The 22712-nt window shown below is 23.7% G+C and overlaps 1 protein-coding gene across 1 annotated transcript in view; it reads right to left on the reverse strand.

The window, feature by feature from the left end:
• The window catches only part of wb (wing blister), a 78431-nt gene that overhangs the window by 21301 nt on the left and 34418 nt on the right, over positions 1-22712 (reverse strand). Inside the window, exons 8-12 of the mRNA XM_011502869.1 lie at positions 22509-22708; positions 22208-22442; positions 21484-21710; positions 21210-21397; positions 15978-16259 (exon numbers count right to left, since the gene is read on the reverse strand). Of these exons, the coding sequence (XP_011501171.1) occupies positions 15978-16259; positions 21210-21397; positions 21484-21710; positions 22208-22442; positions 22509-22708 (1132 nt within the window). The remainder of the gene's footprint in view (positions 1-15977; positions 16260-21209; positions 21398-21483; positions 21711-22207; positions 22443-22508; positions 22709-22712) is intronic.

Genomic DNA, 22712 nt, shown 5'->3' on the forward strand with positions numbered 1-22712 from the left:
TTGTTCACATATTTACTTAAATGTTATTTTAAAAAGAAATATTATAGAATTAAATATTTATTTATCAGTTAATATTATATTATTTTGTTAATTTTAAGGTTATATCTAATTCTACAATAATGTATATACATAATCTGCAAGTTGTATTATATTTTATTTATCTTTCAATCGCGTTACTTATGGAAACTTTAGAAACAATTTATTGGATCGCATTAAAAATATTAAATAATTATTATAACATATAAAATATATATGTATTTTAATACTTAAATTTTTTTTTTCATAATTGAATTGTGATTGAATTACATCATCACGAGTTTTAAAAGTCATAATATCGTGTACTTTTGTATAAAAACGATTTAGGTAAAGTTTATCAGTAACTCAAGATTATTTAATTTATAATTTGAATATTAACTATTGTTTTGAAAATTTGATTTTAATTTTTTTACAAATTACACTTTTCTTTAGGTCTTTACCAAAAATATTATTTTATTATGATCTATCTTTAATAATTTATTAATATCTATATTGAATAATTTAAAATATATTACAAAGAGTTATTTCTAATTATTTATAGTTTAAATATAAAAAATTTAAAGATTTAAGCTTTAATTCAACAAATTATTAAAATAAATAGTATTAGTAGTTATTAGGTAATATATTTTACTGATTCATTATTAGAATAATGTACAAAATCTAATTACACCACTTAGTTCACATGGACATTATATTTAAGTGTAAAATTAAGTAATATATAAGTAAATAATATAATATTTTCTAAATATACGGTTATAAAAATATTTAATTATTTGACTATATTGTAATTGATAAGAAAAAAGTAGTTAATATCAACAATAGAAAGTCTTATTAAAATTTATATAATAAGTAATTTTTTCTATGATTTTTAATTATTTATCTTATATAATAATGTTAAAATATCAATAAAATTATAATACAAAATGCAAAGAAACACACAGGCAAAAATTTTTTTTAAAATAAATTAAAAGTAATAATATCAAAGTAATTAATTTGAAATAAGAAAATACAACTATTAAAACAGTTAATGGATATAAATTTTATATAAATAATAATGTATATTAATAACAAGGGCATGTATAATTTTTCAGTTATATTTTTCCTTTCATTCACTCTTTTTATAATGTACGTTTTGTGATAAAGTTAGATAGTTTTGTAAATCATGAAAATTCTAAACTTTTACGTTAGTACGACCATCGTTTATACTTCGTGATATGAAAACTGTCAAAGATTCCTGCATAAAAATCCTTACTACGTTTTATTCCTTTCTGGATATTATGTCATTGTATTTCGAAGATATACATATACAGATAATTAAACATACAATAATTATTATTAATATACAGCAAAATATGGTAAGATGCGCCAGTAAAATATTAATTAATAACGTACAATTAATATTACTAGATTGAAAATGAATTTTTGTAAATCTATTATTATTGTTCTGAAATTTTAAAAAATAATATCGTTTTTCATTGACTTTCATAAATAAGAACTGACTACATTAAATATAAGAATTTTATAAATTCAAAAATAGTAAAAAAGATTATATAATTAATAAATTCTTCATTTCATAATGTATAAGTTCAATAATCGGTACCGAAGCATAAGCGACAATGTCAAATGGTCAATTATCTAATAATTAGTCAATTATCTAATCTTGTACAATATTGATTTTATTTTTGATATATATATTAAAATTATAAATTAAAACCTTTAAACTTTAAATTTAGCAATTAATATTAAAATATTCATTTCTTTCAAGCGAAAAACAAACTTGTTTATCCTGTAATTCATATTAAAGTAAATAAAATTAATTTTGATATCCAAATTTATTTTTTATATTTACTTCTGTACATTCATTAGTCTATTCAATATTGTAAAATAGTTAAATATATATTGTATAACAATTTTGGATATCTGTTTTAAAGGTTAGCTGTTTTAAAAATAATAGTTAAAAATAAAATTAATGTATTTATTTCATATTTTTACTTCATAATTATAATTGTATATATTTAAAATTTCTTATAAAAAATTTTGTGTAAAGTATACACATTATATAAATATTTTTGTAATTATAATACAGAATTATTGTTAAGAAATATTTGTTTGAAGATAGTAATTATATGCATTAAACTTTTCAGATAATTTGGTTTACATAATATCATAACGGTTGATCCTGGAGGTCCTACTAAAAAGTTATAGACATATTCAGTTAGTTAAATTAATTCATAAAATTTTCAAAATTTGAAAATTTTTCAATAAACACTATCATGTTTATGTTTTAGAACATTCGGTTAACTGTAAGAGTTTTATCGATTCGCATAAATTAACAGACGTATTAATGTGTTTTATTTTCGAGGTTCTGTATTTGTGAGACGGATAAGCTACTATCAATTCATTTTATTTCTTCCTTTTTCCTACTCATTATAATTATTAATTTTTATCAGACTTCTTTTAGGTATTAATTATAATAAAGTATGATTAAAAGGTTTCCAGAAAAAGATGGACTTATCTCATTTGGCTTTTGAGTATGAAAAAGATTAATCTAGCTTTACATGTGCCATTATACTTTAAAAAAATTAAATAAAATTCGTTTCTGTTTCTTTTTTTTTCAAAAGTTCTTAAGAGTCTAAATTGTCATTGTGTAAACAAATAATCAATACATATTATTTCTGGAAATATTTATTTAATATTTACTTCAAATATATTTAATCATTGTATCTTTATAATAATAATAAATTTATTTATAATAATTTATAGCAATATTATATACAAATATTCACATTCGCCGCTATAGGTAAACCAACAACCAGATTTGTTATGTAAAGATTACTAATTAGTTTTTCGTACGACATTGATTGATCTTGATTAACTTGACTAATAGTTCAGATGTTTGAAAAATATCATTTGTTGAATACATAGTCTTATATCATAGAGCATATTGTGTTTCAAAATCAAAACGTTTTTCTAACATAAAAATATAAATTAAGAAATCATATCCGATATACAGAATATCGAGGATTTTATATAAAACTTAATATACTAGTAAAAAAAATCAAATTCGTTCCAAATCAAATAAATTCATATTATATATTGTATATATTATATTTTTATTATATAATTACAATACACTAAAAATATACATAATGGAAACAATCGAGTGTTATATTGGTGTAATCATTTTAAAACTAAAATAAGAATTAGTAGCAGATTTATCTGATATATAAATAAATATTTAGAGCAATTAAAGTTAGAATTTTTAAGCATTTCACAATCTATACAAGCATTTTAACTCTCAACATTTCTTTTATCTAGCTCCAGTTATGTTTTATACATTTTTAGTATTTATTGGTTTTCATACAATTGTAAATAAAAGAATGAAATATATAAAATGGAAATTTTTAATTAACTTTAAGATAGTGTGTAATAATTAATAATTAACAATGTAAAAAATTTATAATTAATGTAATTATTCTATAAGAGTATTCTAATAATCTATATCTATAAGAGTAGTTAAACAGTGATTCTTTTTAATGTATTTATATATTATTATTAGTATTTTTTTTTTATTTTTTCATTATGAAACAAATCCGATTTATGATTATACAATAAAATATATGTGTAATGCAACGACTTGTTAATAAGAGAAGTTAAAAAGTTATGAAAAAAGGAAAAAGAATAATTTATATACTTTTAGATATTTCTATGAATTTATTTAATTGCATAGTTTGTAATTAGATTTGAATATAAATAATAAATAAATATTATTTGATTTATATGGCTTATGAGAATAATAAATATAAAAAATAGAAAATAATTTGTTAAAAGTATTGCAATAAATATATCACATATAGATATGCATAGTCAACGACCATGTACGATTATTTATACATGTATTTAATTCCATATGTAAATAGTACATTGATTACATATTTTAATTACATATATTAGAAAGGTATTTATAATTATATTTATATTAATTTTATTTATATTACGTTCTAGACTTAAAATTTTACTTTTGTTTTTGTTAGTTTTTATTCATTCAAACTTTTAATTAGCTTATTTAATCGATATTTCAAGAAACATTTTTATTTAGAAATACAAAATGAGAAAAATTTGGATTTGTCGAAATGTTTAAAAGCATAATATTTACGTAAATAATATGAAATCACCTAACAAGTACAAACTTTTATACTGCCAGCGTTCAATCAGTAATTCATGGGAGATTCCAAGAAACTCAAAGTTTTACGTACTGTAAAGTGCGTAGCTTTACGCATATTCGATCGGTTCGTGCTGTGTGTTTAACCAGTATCTCATTGTAAGTTCCTTTACTTTAAATTTTATGCGATGTATAGAAAAAGAACAGCGACACTATTTGTATAGATCATAAAGAAGAGCCAATGGGACGTAACGCAGATCGATGGAGCATGTGGTATTGGACAGCGTGGACTTTGAACTGCAGGCTATTAAATAACATTTGTCCAACGATTATATGCCAATAGCCGTAGATTTATATTTAAAGTGTACTTCCAATTATTTGCATTAAGAAATACTTTTTTGAGTATTCAATAAATGAAATAAAGAAGATATATGTACGTTTAAAAGTTCGATTATGTCAACTAATTCTTCAAAAAACTTAAATTCGGAGTTTAACTATTCCGAGGTAAGTACTTTTCGCTTATAATTAACTACCTTTTCGGCAATAAATGCAGTTTCATTATGTTTACAAGTGATAATTGATATATTACATAAAAAAAAGACATAATACTTCTTTGATATATCTTTTGTTCTAATCTTAATGCATTATTTGAGTATATGATTAAATTTAATCATTATTATTTTTATTAATTCAAAAGCTCAGATTTTAATAGTTATAAATTATAATTTAATAATTAAATTAAAATTTACTTTTTTCATGTTTAGAGAAAATTTACGTAATAGAGAAAAAATGTAGAAAGATACAATACTATAAATAGTTGTAATATGTATATGTAACAAATATAAATCTCAAATTATACTATAATTCCAGGAAGTGAACTGTATTGTGTAAAAATAGTAAAATTTTTAAGAAAATTTATTATACATTTTCGTAAATAATAAAACTTATTTAAAATTTTATAGTAACACATAGAAATTAATAAATAAATATATATGTATGTGTTTGAGTGTGTACGTGTGAATTGATAAAAAAATTATCGTATTAATAAATTTTATAAAATATTCTAGAAAAAAAGTATGAGTTAGTACTTTTGAAATATCACAAGTCAATTTATATAAACTAATATTTATTAAATTATTGTTATATAACTATTTCGGAAGTCTACGAGTATAATTTCATTTCATCATTGCTGAATTAATAAAATTTTTTTTAAAATAATTATTATAATTGAAATAAATACGTTTTTCTACTTATAAATTAATCAATAATAAAGCTTCTCGTATTTGTATGTGATTAAAATGATTACGAATTGAATATTAAAGAATATTCAATATATTGAAATATTTCTTTTAATTATTTTACATAATTATATCCATTTGTTTGTATGTTACTAAATGTAACAGTAAGATTATTTTATAAAATCCCTTTTAGTATATAAATATGTTTAATGTAATTTGATTATGTATTAAGTAAATTAGAATTTTATTTTATTAAATATAATTGTTAGTAGAGCAGAATATAATCATTATTAAGTTTATATATTTTATTAAGGTGTTATTGCACTTATATTTGGAAATTAAAACATATTGAATTATATATAATTTTACAAATTATTGATATCAATAATTCTTTTAAATTTACAGTTTAGTTCAAACAAGAAAGATTCAATAAAATATAAATAAATACTGTAATTTAATTTTACCAATGTATATATGTATAGATACATATTATATTTTAAATAATAAAATATTTGTCTTAATATTATATTTTTGATTTTGTATTTTATTATTTATATAATTATAATTAAATTATTATTTAAAATATATATACATAATTATACATATTTTTAAATAGTATGTTTAATATTTAGTAATATAAAAATATAGTTTATATTATGTTCTGCCTTCAATAATATATAGTTAAATAATTAGATAAAATTTATTTATGTGCTTAATTGACATACATATATATTAATTATAATGCATGTCCCTCATTTATATTCGAATGAAATATTTTTTAATTATGAAAATGTTGTAATTTCAGAACAAGATACAGAATGATTCTAATTGTAACCTAATAGTGCATCCGTTAGATTTATCGACGGCTATAACTCAAGATACGACTGTACCATCAAATTTAAAATTGCGAGTAGGCATACCAAATTTTTTAAATGCACCAAGAAATACTTTTATGAATAATGTATCAATTTATAAACGTCAACATTCATCATCTACTTCCAATCAAAATTTTGTAAAAAAAAATACAATTCGTAATTTTCAAGATATATTGAATTCTAAGCCTGAAGATCTATCTATATCTACATTTACAACTTCTCAAATTATAACCTCTCCTGATCTATCTATAGAAGAGTCAAAGTCACGGCTTACATTGCGTTTTATGTTAAAAAAATCAAAAAAATTTTGCGGAGCCATTCGGTTTTACATAAGTAAGTCAGTCACAGCAAACAGTAGTAAATTAAAAAGCATAATGTCCAGTATTAAAAATTCGGTAAAAAGCACCCTGGAAAATAGTGTACCATCCTCTAAGTCACTTAGGCAAATTACTGATACATTGGTTAATACTTTGAAAGGCCAACGATTGCCAAAATGTTTACGTTTCCGTGGCTTTTCGTTTACTCCAATCAACAAACGTAAAAGGAATAAGTACCAGGAGGGTCCAATTTTACCAATGTATTCAAATAATAAACCTATTCTCGGAACTTTCTTAAATCCCGCTAAACAACCAGAATTTCAAGATCCTGGTGGGTTTCAATTTGTTAAACCCAAATTGTATGAATGTGGATATTGTTATACTAGATTTTATAAAATGACTCTTTACTTGAAACATATTAGAAGACATGCAGAAATTATAAGATGCGAAAGCTGTGATAAGGCTTTTCTATCGATTATTAATAAGCGACGTCATCAAATTCAATGCCGTAAAAGACCTATTTATTAAAATAGATACTATAGGGAATATTTGTTAGTTTTTAATGGTAATCACTATGAATTTTAAATAGATATATATTTTGAAATTAATATTCAAATCATAGTTAATATGATTACAGAATAACTTATGCAGTCAATTCTAGATCTTATTGATTAATGAAACATATTTTAATTTTTGATTTTTGAAAATCATCTATGATTCATACTACAGGTATAATGTATAAGACTAACTAATTAAATATGACTTTTTTTTTATTTTTTTGACAATTAATTACTATTACATTAACTGATTAAATTTTCAACTAATAAGGATTATATTTTATTGAATACAATATAAATATCATTTTATATAGATTGAAATTTAAATAAATTTAATTTTAACTTTTTCCATCCACTTTTAAATTACAAATATAAAAGTTTTCATAGTTTTATTGTTGTATATACTTTATTTAATAATCAAAAATTTATATATTTATAAAATAGAATAATTATTTTTAATATCCATTTTTTATAAAATGAATCGAATAATTATTAAATTTTTATTTACCTTTATCTTAGTCAGTCATATAAAATAGAGTTAATTTAAAATTCTTAATTGTATACACAGTAATAAAATGCTTCTGTATAATTTTTTAAACCTATCGTCCATTAAAATATTATTTCATTGCGTATATATTTATAAATCTTTAATTATTGTTATATATGCTTTAATCGAACTTCTGTAAATATTCGAATAAATTAAAAATAATATTATTAGTTATCTATCAGAACGGTTTTTGCATGAAATGTAAGGGAGAACTTATGTAAATATGAGTTATTCTTAAGATTTTGCTTCAATGCAAAAACATAATAATATGTAAAAGAAAATTTTCAAACCATTTAGAAATATTTTCCGTTCCAAACCCGATGAAAATTCTAAGAGTGAAAAGTATTTCGATTTTTGTACTTATCAATATTATTAAATTTATTGTAATAAAAGTAACATAGTAGTAATTAATTGTTTCAGAAATTTTTTTTATGAAATAGCTAATATAATTATTGCCATAAGTAATAAACTTCAAGAAATTATCACAGTCTCAGAAGAATTTATTATAAAAATAAAATAATTACTTTAATCAAATCATGTTTATATTATAATAATAATTATAAGAAGTAAACTGCAAATATAAAGTAATACTTAAGTCACAAGAATCACTATTTGTATGAATAATTATAATAAGGGAAAACTGATATTTTTATTTCTTATATATTAATCTAATAAGCATCAATTTGATGTACGTATGGAATTAAATATAGAATAAATAAATTTTGTTTGAAACTAATTTTTATTTTTTAATTATATTAAAAATAACATATTTATATATTTATTATCTATACTTTATTATGTCTTATATTAAAATTAATACACTAGCTAGAAGAAAGAAATAACACGAAGTTTTTTTTTAATTTAAGGTTTATATTTTATATTAATCCTGTTTGATTAATAAAATATTATATATATACAGTACAAAAATCGAATCAAAGTCATATACAAAACTTGAAAATTTTATAGCCACGAATAAACAATATCTTCTGCTTTCAAAAAATAGTAAAATTAAACTCTCATAAAAATTGTTTTAAATATATTATGTACAAAAAATAGTTTGAATTCCAAATTCTCAAAACCATATTTACATATTAGAGGATGAAAACTTAAAATATTAGGTATTTATAATAATTAAATATAAACACTGATTATTGATGAAAAAAAAATAGAAATTAATCATAAAATCTAAATAAATTGTTAAAAACGTGACAGGAACCAATTATATTATACAAAACAGTGATGATAATTATTATAGAAATTTATGAATATTTCTTATTTTTTAATAACAATAAAGCCAGCAACATTTATCTTTTAATTTATCTATAAATTGGCATGATTACAATACTTCTTCTAATTGTAAGATTCCTTTATATAAAATGGGAAGTTTTTTAAGGATTTTAAAAATCATATTTTATTATCTCCAAATAATTTGATTTACAGTTCATCAAAATTTACTGTTGAATTTAAAGATTCATTCATGTTTTTATTTTCATTAATACTAAAGTATGATTGATAAATTTTATTCTTTTTCGTCAATACATTAAAATCAAATATAGAATGAAGATATTTATGACAATCAATATTTAATACATTCAGTAGCTATTGAATAAAAGAAATGTTTAAAAATGATAGTTATACAAACTTCAGTCTAATATGTTGAAAATGTACACATATATCCATTAATTCTAATTAATATTTAGAATATAAAAAAAATTTAAGTTTTAATCATGAATACTAAAATTAATTAAGTATTTCACTTATTAATATATAAAATATAATATTGAAAAATTCTATAAAGTTCAAACACACAGTAGTATTTTACGTAGATGTAATTAAATAAAATATATTTTTATTTATTTAAATATTATTTGTTCTCATTATAAACTATTAAAAGTATTAATATAAAATATTTTAGAATACTTTAATTATGAAGGTATTATTCCTATTAACCACATTTAGATAATGTAATTCAAAATAAACTTTAGGCCTATAGAATAAAATCGTCATGATTAATATATTATAATTAATTAATATGATTTTATAATATTTACATATAATCAAATTTACAGATATATTAAAACTTTTAAAATACTTGCAATACTTATATAAATTTAAATTCAAAGAATTTCATAAAATACGGTTAAAAGAAGCATTTAGTTTTCAATAGTTGGAAAAGATCACTATTAATTATAATATTACTGTTATTAATTACCTGTAGTTTTCTAACATAAAATCATTTTTATTGCATGGGATACGATTTTTGTTCATTTAATAAAAGACGAATATTATATATTACAAATTCAATGTATTTTTAAAATTTCTGTATACTTCGTTTAATCTCTATTTCAGTAATATTGAGCTTTAATATCTGAGATATCCTATATGACTATTGCTTTGTTTCAAAATGTTATACATAATTGTGTTGTATAAAATTCGAAATATTATGATAAATAATTCAGTTTTTGAATTTCGTACTGTATAAGAGTATACCCATGAAAATTTTCACAAACAATAGAACAAAAAATCAATCAGAAAACACAGGAAAAATGTTTTCTGGAGGTTTTAAGATTATTTTTTTTATAAAAATATGTAATATTTTTAAATTGGAATAAGACCGTGAAGCTTATAACAATATTTATACTGATTTTTCAGGTATAATATAATAATAAGTAATTTCAATAATAATACTATTAATGATACAATTTTTGTTGCAAGTTAACTAGTGTTATTTTCATTTATAATATATATTATCATATATAATAATATAAAATATATATTATAATAAAATTGTTTGCAAGTTTTATTCGGTTAAAGATAAATTCCAATAATCCAAAAAAAGTATTTTCATTTTAAAAATTTTATTTTCATTATTTTCCAAATTACATATTATATAAATCGATATATTTATGAACAAATTCTTATTTGTAATTACATAGTTAAACAGACAATGGTTAATATAAAGTAACTGAGTACATATAATTTCAAATATTCACATCAAAATTTGAAATATTTAATATCAGAAGTTTTTTTTTATAAAAGTATCATTTAATCCATTGTAATTTAGATTTGGTGTTCTAATTTGTCGTTTTAAAATAATAAACATATGTAAAAAAATAAAATAATTTGTTTTATAATTTTTATAATGAAAACAATAATTATTATAAACATTAAAAATATTTTTCTTAAAGAATTAAATGAGTCGATTAAATATTTTATACGTTGTATTTATTTCAGTTTACAAGAATATTTACAAACGTTATGCTTTATTCTAAAACACTTGATTAAAAAGAAAATAGAATTTGATTATAGATGGAAATTTAAAGATTATTGTGAAATTTGTATTTATTAATTTAACTAACAAATTTTGCAAGCAAAAATTATAGAAGTTCATATAGTAATTTTTAATATTTGTTTTAATGTTTTTTACTAGAATCAAAAGATATTGATTTATATATAATCAAATGCAAATATATTATATTATATTAAAAATATTGAAGCTATTACAAATTTATATATAAAAATAAATCAATAAAATAATTAAATTTTTGTTACTTATGTGTAATTATATAATGCATAAATGTTAAATAAGATTTAGTATTTCGTAAAGTTATTTTAATACATTTTTTAATGAACATATGTTTCTAGTATTTTACAAGATGTTGAAATGTAATTCCTATAATTATTAGTTACATTCGTACTAATTTGAAAATTATAATTATGTAATTATTACTTCTAAGTATAATTTATCATTCTTTAATTATATATATAAATATTTAAATATATATTTAAATATATATATATATTTAGATAATAAATTAAATTTTTCTTTAAATATAAATCAAATTAATTAATTAAATTACTAATAAGAATAATACTCATTGAATTGGTTAAATTATATATGTCATTCAATGTTTTTGTAAATTTTGCAAAATAAGTTATAGAAATAGTTAATTAGAAAAATAATATTAATTAATCATTACATAATTATTAATATAAATATTCGTAATTAATTATTTATTTCGATTGTATTTCTATTTATATAATTTTTCATAAATTTTAAATTATTTCTTATTCTTTAAATTTAGTTTTAAACAAAAAAAATTATAAAAAATTTGTTTGTAAATATATATAGTATTAGACAGTTACAGGGAGAAAGAGAATGAAAAGATCAAATAAAGCTTATAGTTGAGATACAAGATCAGGATGTGATTTGATCATGTAAAAAAGTTAATGCATATTGGGTATGATAGAGCCTTCGAGCCTTTATATTATCGACATCTATTTAAAGACAAAAGTTTGTTCTGTATGTGCATTTTCATGTATGTACATATAAAATTAATTAAAAATGTATCAGGTGGTTATAGGTGTGCATAAATTGAGATGTTGCTTATGTATTCTAATATCATAAAATAAAATTATTGCTTAAACAATTGTAAGGGATATGTAACATCTAAAAGGTGAACACAAACAGAAATTTATTCATTTATTTATTTCCATTTATTAAATCTTATGCGTGACTGTACAGTAAGAGTTAATAAAATAGAAAATAAAAAAACATGCTTTATATAATTTAATAGCTAACTTTGATAATTTGAAAACAAGTTAAAAGTTTGTGACAAAATTTATGAATAACTATATTACGAAATATATTTGAACTACATTTGAAAATGCAAAATATAAATTAGAGCTAATAACATAGTTTATTAAAATTTATAGTGATTTTAAAAGTTATATTTCATAAAATTATGTTTGTTTATTTATTTTTTATTTTTATACTATTAGTTCAATTTTTTAATTTTTTAGATAATATTTATATTTATACTTTATTAAATTAAATTTTATAATATTATAAAATGAATTTATATAATTTAAGATTAAACTATTTCTTTAAAAGTATATGATGATAGATAAGCTAAGTGATAGGAAGTTGTCTTAACTGAAAGTTTTTTTTTAAGTGTAATATTTTTGGTACAAATATAATGTTTTTTTAAATATATATTTTTAGATGCGGTACAGACATTAATTAGAATTGACATTAATTTTTATTATTTCGATGTACAAGAACTCACCTTTTATTTTCTCTATATTTTCCAAGCAAATTCCAAGATACTCTATAATTTTTTCAGGATTTCATCTCTTGACCTTTTTTGCATTTCCATTTTTTTATATTTACTAGTATTAGGCCTATATTGCATGTTACTAAAAAATAATAGAAAAATAAGAAAGAAGATAAGATCTTAAACGTTATATATTTGCAAAGGAACATAAGATAGTTTCAACTGAATAATATAGACTATATCATATAACATATATATTTAATATCTATGAATGTGGATTTGTAAAACGTTATTATGAATTATTTGGAAAATTCATTCTTAAAAATATTATTACTTATAATATTAGATTATTGGTCTTACCCTATATTTAAAAAAAGAATAATACAATTAGTTAAAAAATTGTTGTGTACCAAAATTAAAGTCAAATAAAGTTTATTAAAGCCTTCTAAATGTATTATTACAACATTATATCAATTAGTTTTAAGAAGTTTCAAACATATAAGATAAGTTTCTTACGTTGTCTAATAAAATATTAATACATTCTTATAAGTTTGTTTAGATCCATTCATTAACTATATTTTACAAATATATTGAATAATGTAAAACAAATTCCTTTTTGTATTTTTAAATATAAAATTAATATAAACTTGGTTAATATACGTAAAAAATAAAAATAAATAACAAAATGAATGTACGAAAAGTAATTTTTAATTTTAATAAATTTAAATTTACAATTATATGTAACCTTAGAAATATACATATTTAAAAGTATATAAATATACGTTGACATTTATTTTTTTGGATAATTTTCAAATACATGTAAAATATGAAAAAATTTTTTACAGTTCATTTTTTTAAATAATATTTGTAGTTGAAATATATATTAACAATCAAACAATAAATTATAAAATATTTATACACATGCTTTTATCAATATGTATGAAATATTTTCATAAATAATCTAGATTAAGAAAGGAATGACTTGCAATTGACAACAATTATAATTTATTTTGAACAGATATACTATCGATTATATTTCGTTAACTATTTAATAATAGAATTAAATAAAATAAAAAGAAGAATTAAGAAATTAATATATATGAATAAATCGACACATATTGTAATTAAATATTGTGAATTAATTATGTTTAATTTTGAATCAGCAATTATTAAGTAAACAGTTCTTTAAAATTAAATTAAAGTAAAATATTAACTAATTTTGTAATTTTAATTAAATCATATTTACTTACAGGTTTTATTATTCTTTGGTTTAAACAATTGTTTTAGGACAAAAATTGTATGTCTCTTGATAAAATAGAAGTAATAATAGAAATTTATATAGTTTCTAAGGTTAAGTTATTAACTTAAATTTATAAAACATCTTAATAAACTCAATTAATCAATCAACATTAAAGTACGTCGAAAATTCAAGATTCTAAATGCCAATCAATCAAATATCTCCTGAAATGAATATTTGTTTATACAAATACATGTTTGAAAACTTGTATTTATAACCACTTTCCCATTATTATCAATTTTACCTAAACGGATATCTAATTGCATCAAAATGTAAGGTTTTTAATTCAATAGAACTATTTATTTATTCCTGGCTCATGATCTATAATGGAATTTAATAACAAAAATAATAATTAGTATGTTTTGGATAGTAATATTATAATAATAATAAATATAATAAAAAATAAAGAGAAAATTATTTCTGAGATAATTTTAAATGTTAAATATCTATAAAAAAGTTTTCTGTTTTATTTATAACAAGGAAACTTATCTCCTTATTTTAGCTTAACTATAAATAAATAAATAAATAAATAAATATATATATATATATATATATATTCAAAGATAACAAAGGGTTAATTAGTAATATTACATAATTCGACCTAATGGTGGTCTCGAAATAGGTGTTTAAATATCATACAAACTTAGCTTTTAATTAATCGTTATTATTATTTTTTAAAAATTGTAATAATCCCACATAATAATTTCATAATAAACTGTAGTATTATATCTCAGAGATTTCAATTATACATTTAGAAATTCAAATTTGCAGATATAACAAAATTGTATTAAGAATTCCATAGTTATTTATTTCTATAGTTGAATTATCAAATCATGTTGAAATAGTAAAAATTTCTGGACAGTAGAAGTCTATAAAATTGTGTTTTTATATATGTGTTAGTCAGAAATAAATAGTGAACTGTTATTTTTAATTTATTGTAAATCTAATCTTATAAAAAGTTATATATTTAAAGCAAGATAAAAATATTTTAATGTAGTTTTTTATTACATATAAATTTATACATAAATCAGTATATAAAATAAATTTACCTTTTTCTTATTCTAATTTATAGTTAACTAAATGAAGAATACATTGCTTCAACTCCAGTATTCGATAATGTTTTTTTAATAATTATATAAGATAAAAATTGTTATCGTTTAATATGATTTTTTGGATTTCCACAGTGGTAATAATGTATATAAATTTTAGGTGCTCGAAAATTCTTTTCTCATTAGTTTGTAAAGATTAATAATGCGATTATCTAGATATAAATTTGAGAAATAATACTATAATATGTTTTAACGAAACTAATAATATAATTAATATAAATAAAAATTTAATCTTGCTAATATAAAACAATTACTTTTTTATAGTATAGAATTAAAATTTACATTTTATTTACAACTTGAAAAGTTTTGTAGTTCTATATACAAACAGATAAAATAATGAAATATTTTCTAATCACATTATAATTATAGAAATAAGTAATATAAATTATATAAATTATTTATGAAATATAGAGATCTATAGATTTTCTTTATAGCAATATAAAAAAAAACAATTCCTTATAATATATTTAGCCAATTATAGAATTATTTTTCAGACCACAGATAACATAATTAATTGAATTAAAAAGTTTTATAATTTTTTAAAATATTTAAATTTTATAATAATCAATTTTTACTAATTGAACATTTATTTAGGTAACAGTTAAAAATTGAAAAGATTGTATTAAAATTGACCTTGTTTCTAGAAACCCAGTCGGCCTCTGGAATATAGTAGATGAACAATTAATTAGTTCTCTTTGCATGTCTACGCAGAACTTGGTGAAAACTTTCTTAAAATACATAAACATTAAGGAAGAACGGTTGATTGAGTATAACTGACTTACCGGAACAGCCGTCAGAGGAAAGGCCATAGTGGTCGAGATCGCACTGATCACAGCGATTTCCGATGGTTCCAGGACTGCAGTCGCAAAGTCCAGTTATAGAATCGCATTGGCCGTCGGCTGCACCAACACTACAATCACACTCAACGCAGCCCGCTGTAACGTTGCCGTAACCTTGGATGCAAAGTGAACAGTCGCGACTGTCAAACGTTGGGAGACAGTAGCATTGGCCGGTTCGAGGTTCGCAGTTTCTAGATGTACTACCCACAGGATTACAATTGCAGGCTAGGAGATCCATGAAATATTTTATGAAACTTTAATGGATTTAAGGCAACAGATTTATTGAGCAACACATTTATTATAATAATGAATTACATAGATCTATATAATTATATTTTTAAATTTTTGATATTTAAGTAGATTTTGTTTACATTATACAAAGAAATTAATTATTCACCGTAAATGATAAATATTCATAATACATTTTTTATAGAAGTTGCAGGAAAAATTTCAAATTTTCATATACTTCTAATTTCGCGGGAAACTGTATTTTAGATATATACAAAAATTCTTTATAGAATATAATAATTTAGATAGATAAAAAATCTTAAATTTTATATAGGCTAATATTACTTAAAACTAATATTCATTATGTTAATCGCTTTTGCCATTGCAATTAATGATCGCAAAGTGACTTCAATTAATTATTGTACACAAAATTTCAAATATTGTTATAATTTTTAGTTTTAATAAATTTTAATATAAATAAGTTAAATCTGAGTATGTGCATATGATAGCTATTAGATCGAATATTAACGTAAGCATAAAATTTAAATTACCATTCATTTTGATTCATTTAATAATTTTATTTTATAAATTTAGTATATATTTAAAAAATAATTTATTTACAATTATTTTAAATTAAAAATGGTTTGAGTAAAACATTCTAAATTCTATATTTATGTATAGAGAATTTGTTTCTTACTTATTTCGAGTAATTCATAATGCTTTAAAGTTGAAACTTATTGCAAAGGCTTCTGTTCGGAATTGAGCAGTTTTTTAATCCAGATCTAAAATTGGGATCGATTCCAGGAATTCTTCCCACTCCATAGCATCTAAAATGCGACAATACTTCCGCATAGCAACATCTTAATGGTTCTTAATCTTAACGGACATCGCAAACTATGTGGCGAATATTTAAGAGTAGCGCGTCACGCGCCGCGCCATTGTACGTTTAACATCCATTAAGACACTACACATCTGGCTCACGGGTTTTTCTACTATCAATTCAGTTTAGTGCTCATTGTAATTCTACACCTCGTATATTAATTGTTATTATTATTTACTGCATCTCACATCAGTGTCACTTGCATGAAAACAGTCATGCAAACTGTTCATTAATTGCCATCGCCATTGCAGAATTGCGATCAGATAACATAACTCGACAAGCTCGACTTCTGATTGATACAGGCTCGAAACTCTCGTTCGTAGTCCAAAGCCTCGTTCGAAATCTACATATTCCAAAGAAGGACTCCACCACCCACGTGTATGGAATTGGGGGAATTCTCATGACCAAAACTCAAAATGTCGTGTCATTAACACGTTATTCGATACATTCTAACTATTATTACAATACAGGCTCACATCCTCAAGTCATTGACCAAAGTGATACCTTCCTCCGAACCAGCAGTGCATGATTGGCAACATCTGAAAGATATACCTTGAGCAGACCACCAGTATTTTGTACCTCGAGCAGTAGACATTATTCTGGGAGCTGATATGTATAGAAAAATAATCAAGCCTCAAGTCATCGCCGATTCTCCGCATTTACCGATGACTCAATTGTCCATTTTTGGATGGCTTGTGTTGGGACCAGTAACGTCTAATCAATATTCAATGGTCACAGCATTTCATGTATCCTGACATGATGATGAGGAAACACTACATGAACTATTCACAAAATTTTGGGTCTTAGAGGAAATACACTCAAACGAAAATCCTAAGCTCACGCCAGAAGAGCAGGAGTGTTGGGAACATTACAAGAACAATTACTCACGCACATCGAGTTGAAGATACATAGTACTCATTCCGTTTATTTCCCCCGCTATTGGTCTCGGAGACACATACGAAACCGCGCGTCCTATTTTACAGAGCCTGGTGAGAAAATTCTAATAGGCAGACAATTATCAACAACAATACCAACAATTCATGATGGAATATAAAAATCTTGACCATATGAGACAAGCACCTCAAATTCCCAGTCATCAAGTTCAATACTATCTGCCACACCACTGATTGGATTGACGCAATCCATCTTGGGACTGATTCCCCAGTGACATTAGCATGGATAAGTTTCCATCCGTCAAGATGGAAGGAATTTGTAAGTAACGGGGTTTCCTCTATTCAGAAGCTCACTCCCAACGCTCAGTGGAAATACGTCACTGGAACTTCAAATCCAGCTGATTGCGCATCGCGAGGCATTTCTACCTTCCAGTTGCAAGAACATTCCCTTTGGTGAACTGGACCACCGTGGATGACAACACCGAAATACTGGCCTTGTTAACCAACCTTGAATGAAAATCAATGCCAATAGGATGCGCGATCGTTCACAATACTAGTCATCACCTCTTTCAAACCACAATACAAGTGGGATCTAATTCATAAATATTCAAATCTACAGAAACTCCTACGAATCACAGCACTCTGCATCTTATGCATAACGCGACTACGGATAGCTCAAAAGACCAAACGACCACAGATAGAAGAGAAAAGCCAAGAATTTATTGGGTAACGGTGACCCAGGAGGCATACTTTCAGCAAGAACTGAAGACATTGCTGGGCAGAAATCAACTGCCAAAAACAAACGCATTCAGTCTACTAACAGCATATGTCGATACTCAAGAAGTGATTAGAGTCAGTGGAGGACTTAACAAGGCCCAAATCAAGCAAGATAACTAGCACCCTGCCATTCTTCCCCGACACTCGACCTTTACAACGCTCATCATTGATTATGCCCACCAACGAACTCTATATGGAGGCACTCAAATCACATTGGCATACATCCGCCAATAGTATTGGATCATAGGCGGAAGGTACCCGATAAAATCTTACATCCTGCGCTGCGGTGTGTGTGCACGACAAAGGTCCATTCACGCGAAACAACTAATGGGACAACTACCAATCACAATAGTGACACCAGCCAGACCATTCACTCACACTGGCGTGCACTATTCCGGCCCTATGTCGTTGAAAACAAAAAGGGGTCGAGGTGCGAAAATATATAAGGCCTGGATCTGCACTTTCGTTAGTTTTGCCACTTCAGCGGTTCACATAGAATTTGTTTCCGATTACACAACTGGCGGCTTCATTTCCGCATACAGAAGATTCGTTACTCGCCAAGGGATTCCAAGCACAATCTGATCGCGGTACTACCTTCATAGATGCAGATGCTGCTCTAAAAAGGCAATTTATTCAAAGCACCCACGAACAGCAACAAATTGAAGGTATTATGGTGCAAGACAACACTAACTGGGAATTCAATCCACCCTCAACACCCCATATAGGGGTAAGTGGGAAGCGGTAGTAAAATCAGTGAAACATCACCTCAGACGCACCATTGGAGACACCTTGCCTACCTTTGAGAAGTTCACTACTCTGCTTGCTCAAATCGAAGCCATCCTGAACTCCAGATCCTTATAACCACTCAGCGACGATCCAGAAGATTTAACCGCACTCACTCCTGGCCATTTCCTTACAGGAGGTCCGCTGACGGCTCTTCCTGAACCATCGCTCCAAGAAATACCCATGCCTAGACTATCTCGATAGCAATACATCCAACAATTTTGGTCACTCTGGTCATCTTTCTACCTACAAAAACAATCAATATCGAAATGGCATCACCCACGGAATGATATCACTGAAAGAGCAGCGCGCCACGCCCCGCGCCACTGTACGTTTAACATCCATTAAGACACTACACATCTGGCTCACGGATTTTTCTACTATCAATTCAGTTTAGTGCTCATTGTAATTCTAGACCTCGTACATTAATTGTTATTATTATTTATTGCATCTCACATCAGTGTCACTTGCACCAGCACGAACTTCAATTGAAATCTCCGACAATCAAGAACACAAGAAAGAACTCGCACTATAATAGAATAATTCTCTATCTCAATAGAAGCAACCAACAACGCTACAATATTATAATTCATAAGTAGAATAAATAATAATTGAACTCAAATATACTACATTATACTTTTCAGCCTTTCCATTTGTGCCTTCTTTCTTCTTAATCGCTATGGCGAGAGATTAATCCACTGAACTATTGAAATGGCAGTTCGAGCCATAAAATAAAACATTCATTTTTGAACAGCTTCTATTCATTAAAGTTTTTATTATTTTTCATTATGTGTTTATAACATACATTTCATTAAAGTATAGAACAAAAGTATAAAAACATAGTGACTAAAAGTTATAATTTAAGTAAATTTACTTAGTTCATTATTAAAAATATTAAATAAAAACTCATTCAAATAATTTTATTTGAATTAAATATTAAAAATTTTAGAATTATTGAAAACGATATTTATAAAAGATATTTATCTCTTAATGATTATTCATACAACTACAACAATAATAAAAATAATATTTATAAACTTTTATTCATTAATTTTATTTTAATTATTGATGATAATCTTTGAAGGTGATTGAATTTATAAGATTAAATTATATAGTATTTTTCTGTAATATATATTATACTGCTAGAAAATGCGATTTATGGTTTAATATATTTTTATTTTTTAATGAAGTGAAAAATATATGTATTATAAATTTCCTATATGCTTTTATATTATACATTACTTTGAGTAACTATCAAATATAGTAATAGCTTGTTATGTAACATTTCTATTGTACACTATTAATGTTAATCAAAATAAATACAAACTTGATAGTTATTTTATTATATGAAGAATTTATAAGTAATTATAAAAGTAAAATATACATTAATATTATATTTTATTTGACAGGTGAAAGTTAATGCCATAATTGTAATACTTTACTATTATTGTTGTATCGATAGATTTTATGAAACCATTATAGCTATATGTCGCTTTATAACTACATATTGCTCGAATATTAAATAAATTTTCATAAAAAATATATCCTCGACACTTATTTAGTATTACAATTATAAAATATAATTTATGGAAACATTTAAATATAAATACTTACGCATGCAATTTAGCTCTGCCGGATTACCAAAGTAAGCTTCTTTGCATTTTTCACACTTCCAACCTTCTGTATTCCCTCGACATTCTAGACATTGACCAGTTTCTTGATTACAGGGTCCTCCATAACATAGACAAGGCTCACATGTTTTTCCCGGAATAAGGGGATTTCCAAAAAAACCCACATCGCACCTACAAATAATATAGAAATTCATTATAAATAATTTTCAATTATTAATTTTAGGAAATAATTAATCAATGATACTAATTTTATATACATTTCACAATGATCGCCAGTATATCCCGAAGGACATTGTGTGCATACATAATTGTTTTGCAAATTATAAGAATTATCAATCTGACAATTCGGGCTAAAGTTATTTGAAGAAATATCCAATGGACAAGCGCACTTTAAACAATCACCAGGCGTTCCTTTAGTGGCGTCACCATAGTAACCGGCAATACAACGATCGCATTTTGGTCCAATGGTGTAGTGCTCACATATCTAAAATTCGTAAACACATTTCTAATGTAAATATTTATAGTATATCTCTCATTAATTTACATAATATTATAAATTGTAATTAGATAAAGATTAAAGTATCATTGTTTGGAATGTTATTAGGATAAATTGCAAACTGCAAACTATTCTTAATGTTATTATATTGGTTATTCTATAGAATATATGGATATTAGATAGAAATACATTTTTCCAAAATTTATGATAAAAACAAGCTAAAGATAAGGCATTTCTTGCGATATATGTTAACTATTGTAATATAAGACGAAGACGTAATATTATTCAATATATTATTAATTCATTTATAATATTTAAATAGGCATGATTTCTATATATTATTTTATATTGGTAATTACAATTTTATAATATGTAAAACTTTAATAAATTAAATTGAAATATAAAAAGTATTATTTGTTCATAATGTATATTATTTTTTTTTAATGTAATAACAAAGAAATTTTAAAAAGATAAAATGGACTTACACCGCATTCGCCCATTATAAGATCACAAGAGCCGGCATGATTGTTACAATCACATTTTATGCATTTATGATGATTCTGATGGTCCGAGGAGTTTATTTGAACTTTGACATATCCCCAGTCACATGATTCACAAGAGAGACCTATATATCCAATTGGGCATGAACAATTCTCAACAACGCTCCTTTTACCATTCTCCATTGATATTTCACCAATTGGTAAAACAGCCGTTTTTAAACTATAAGAAACAATAATTTATCAATATTGTTATTTCTTAACATATTTTGATGAAAATAATACGTACCTCCCCTCAATTTGTTCTGTATGGTATTGGGCCCTAATGAGTACATATTTGATATCAGCAATGATCTCTAACATTTGCTGACGTGTAACAGGATCACCTCTATAATCTGTCCTGCGGAATCTTGTTAAATTATCGATAGTTTGAGACCTCACTAGAACGTGAAACCAACCTTGTTCCTGAATCGGCACGGAGATCTCAGCCTCC

The sequence above is a fragment of the Ceratosolen solmsi genome, unplaced genomic scaffold, assembly GCF_000503995.2.
Source record: "Ceratosolen solmsi marchali unplaced genomic scaffold, CerSol_1.0 scaffold15, whole genome shotgun sequence".
NCBI classification, from domain to species: Eukaryota; Metazoa; Arthropoda; class Insecta; order Hymenoptera; family Agaonidae; genus Ceratosolen; species Ceratosolen solmsi.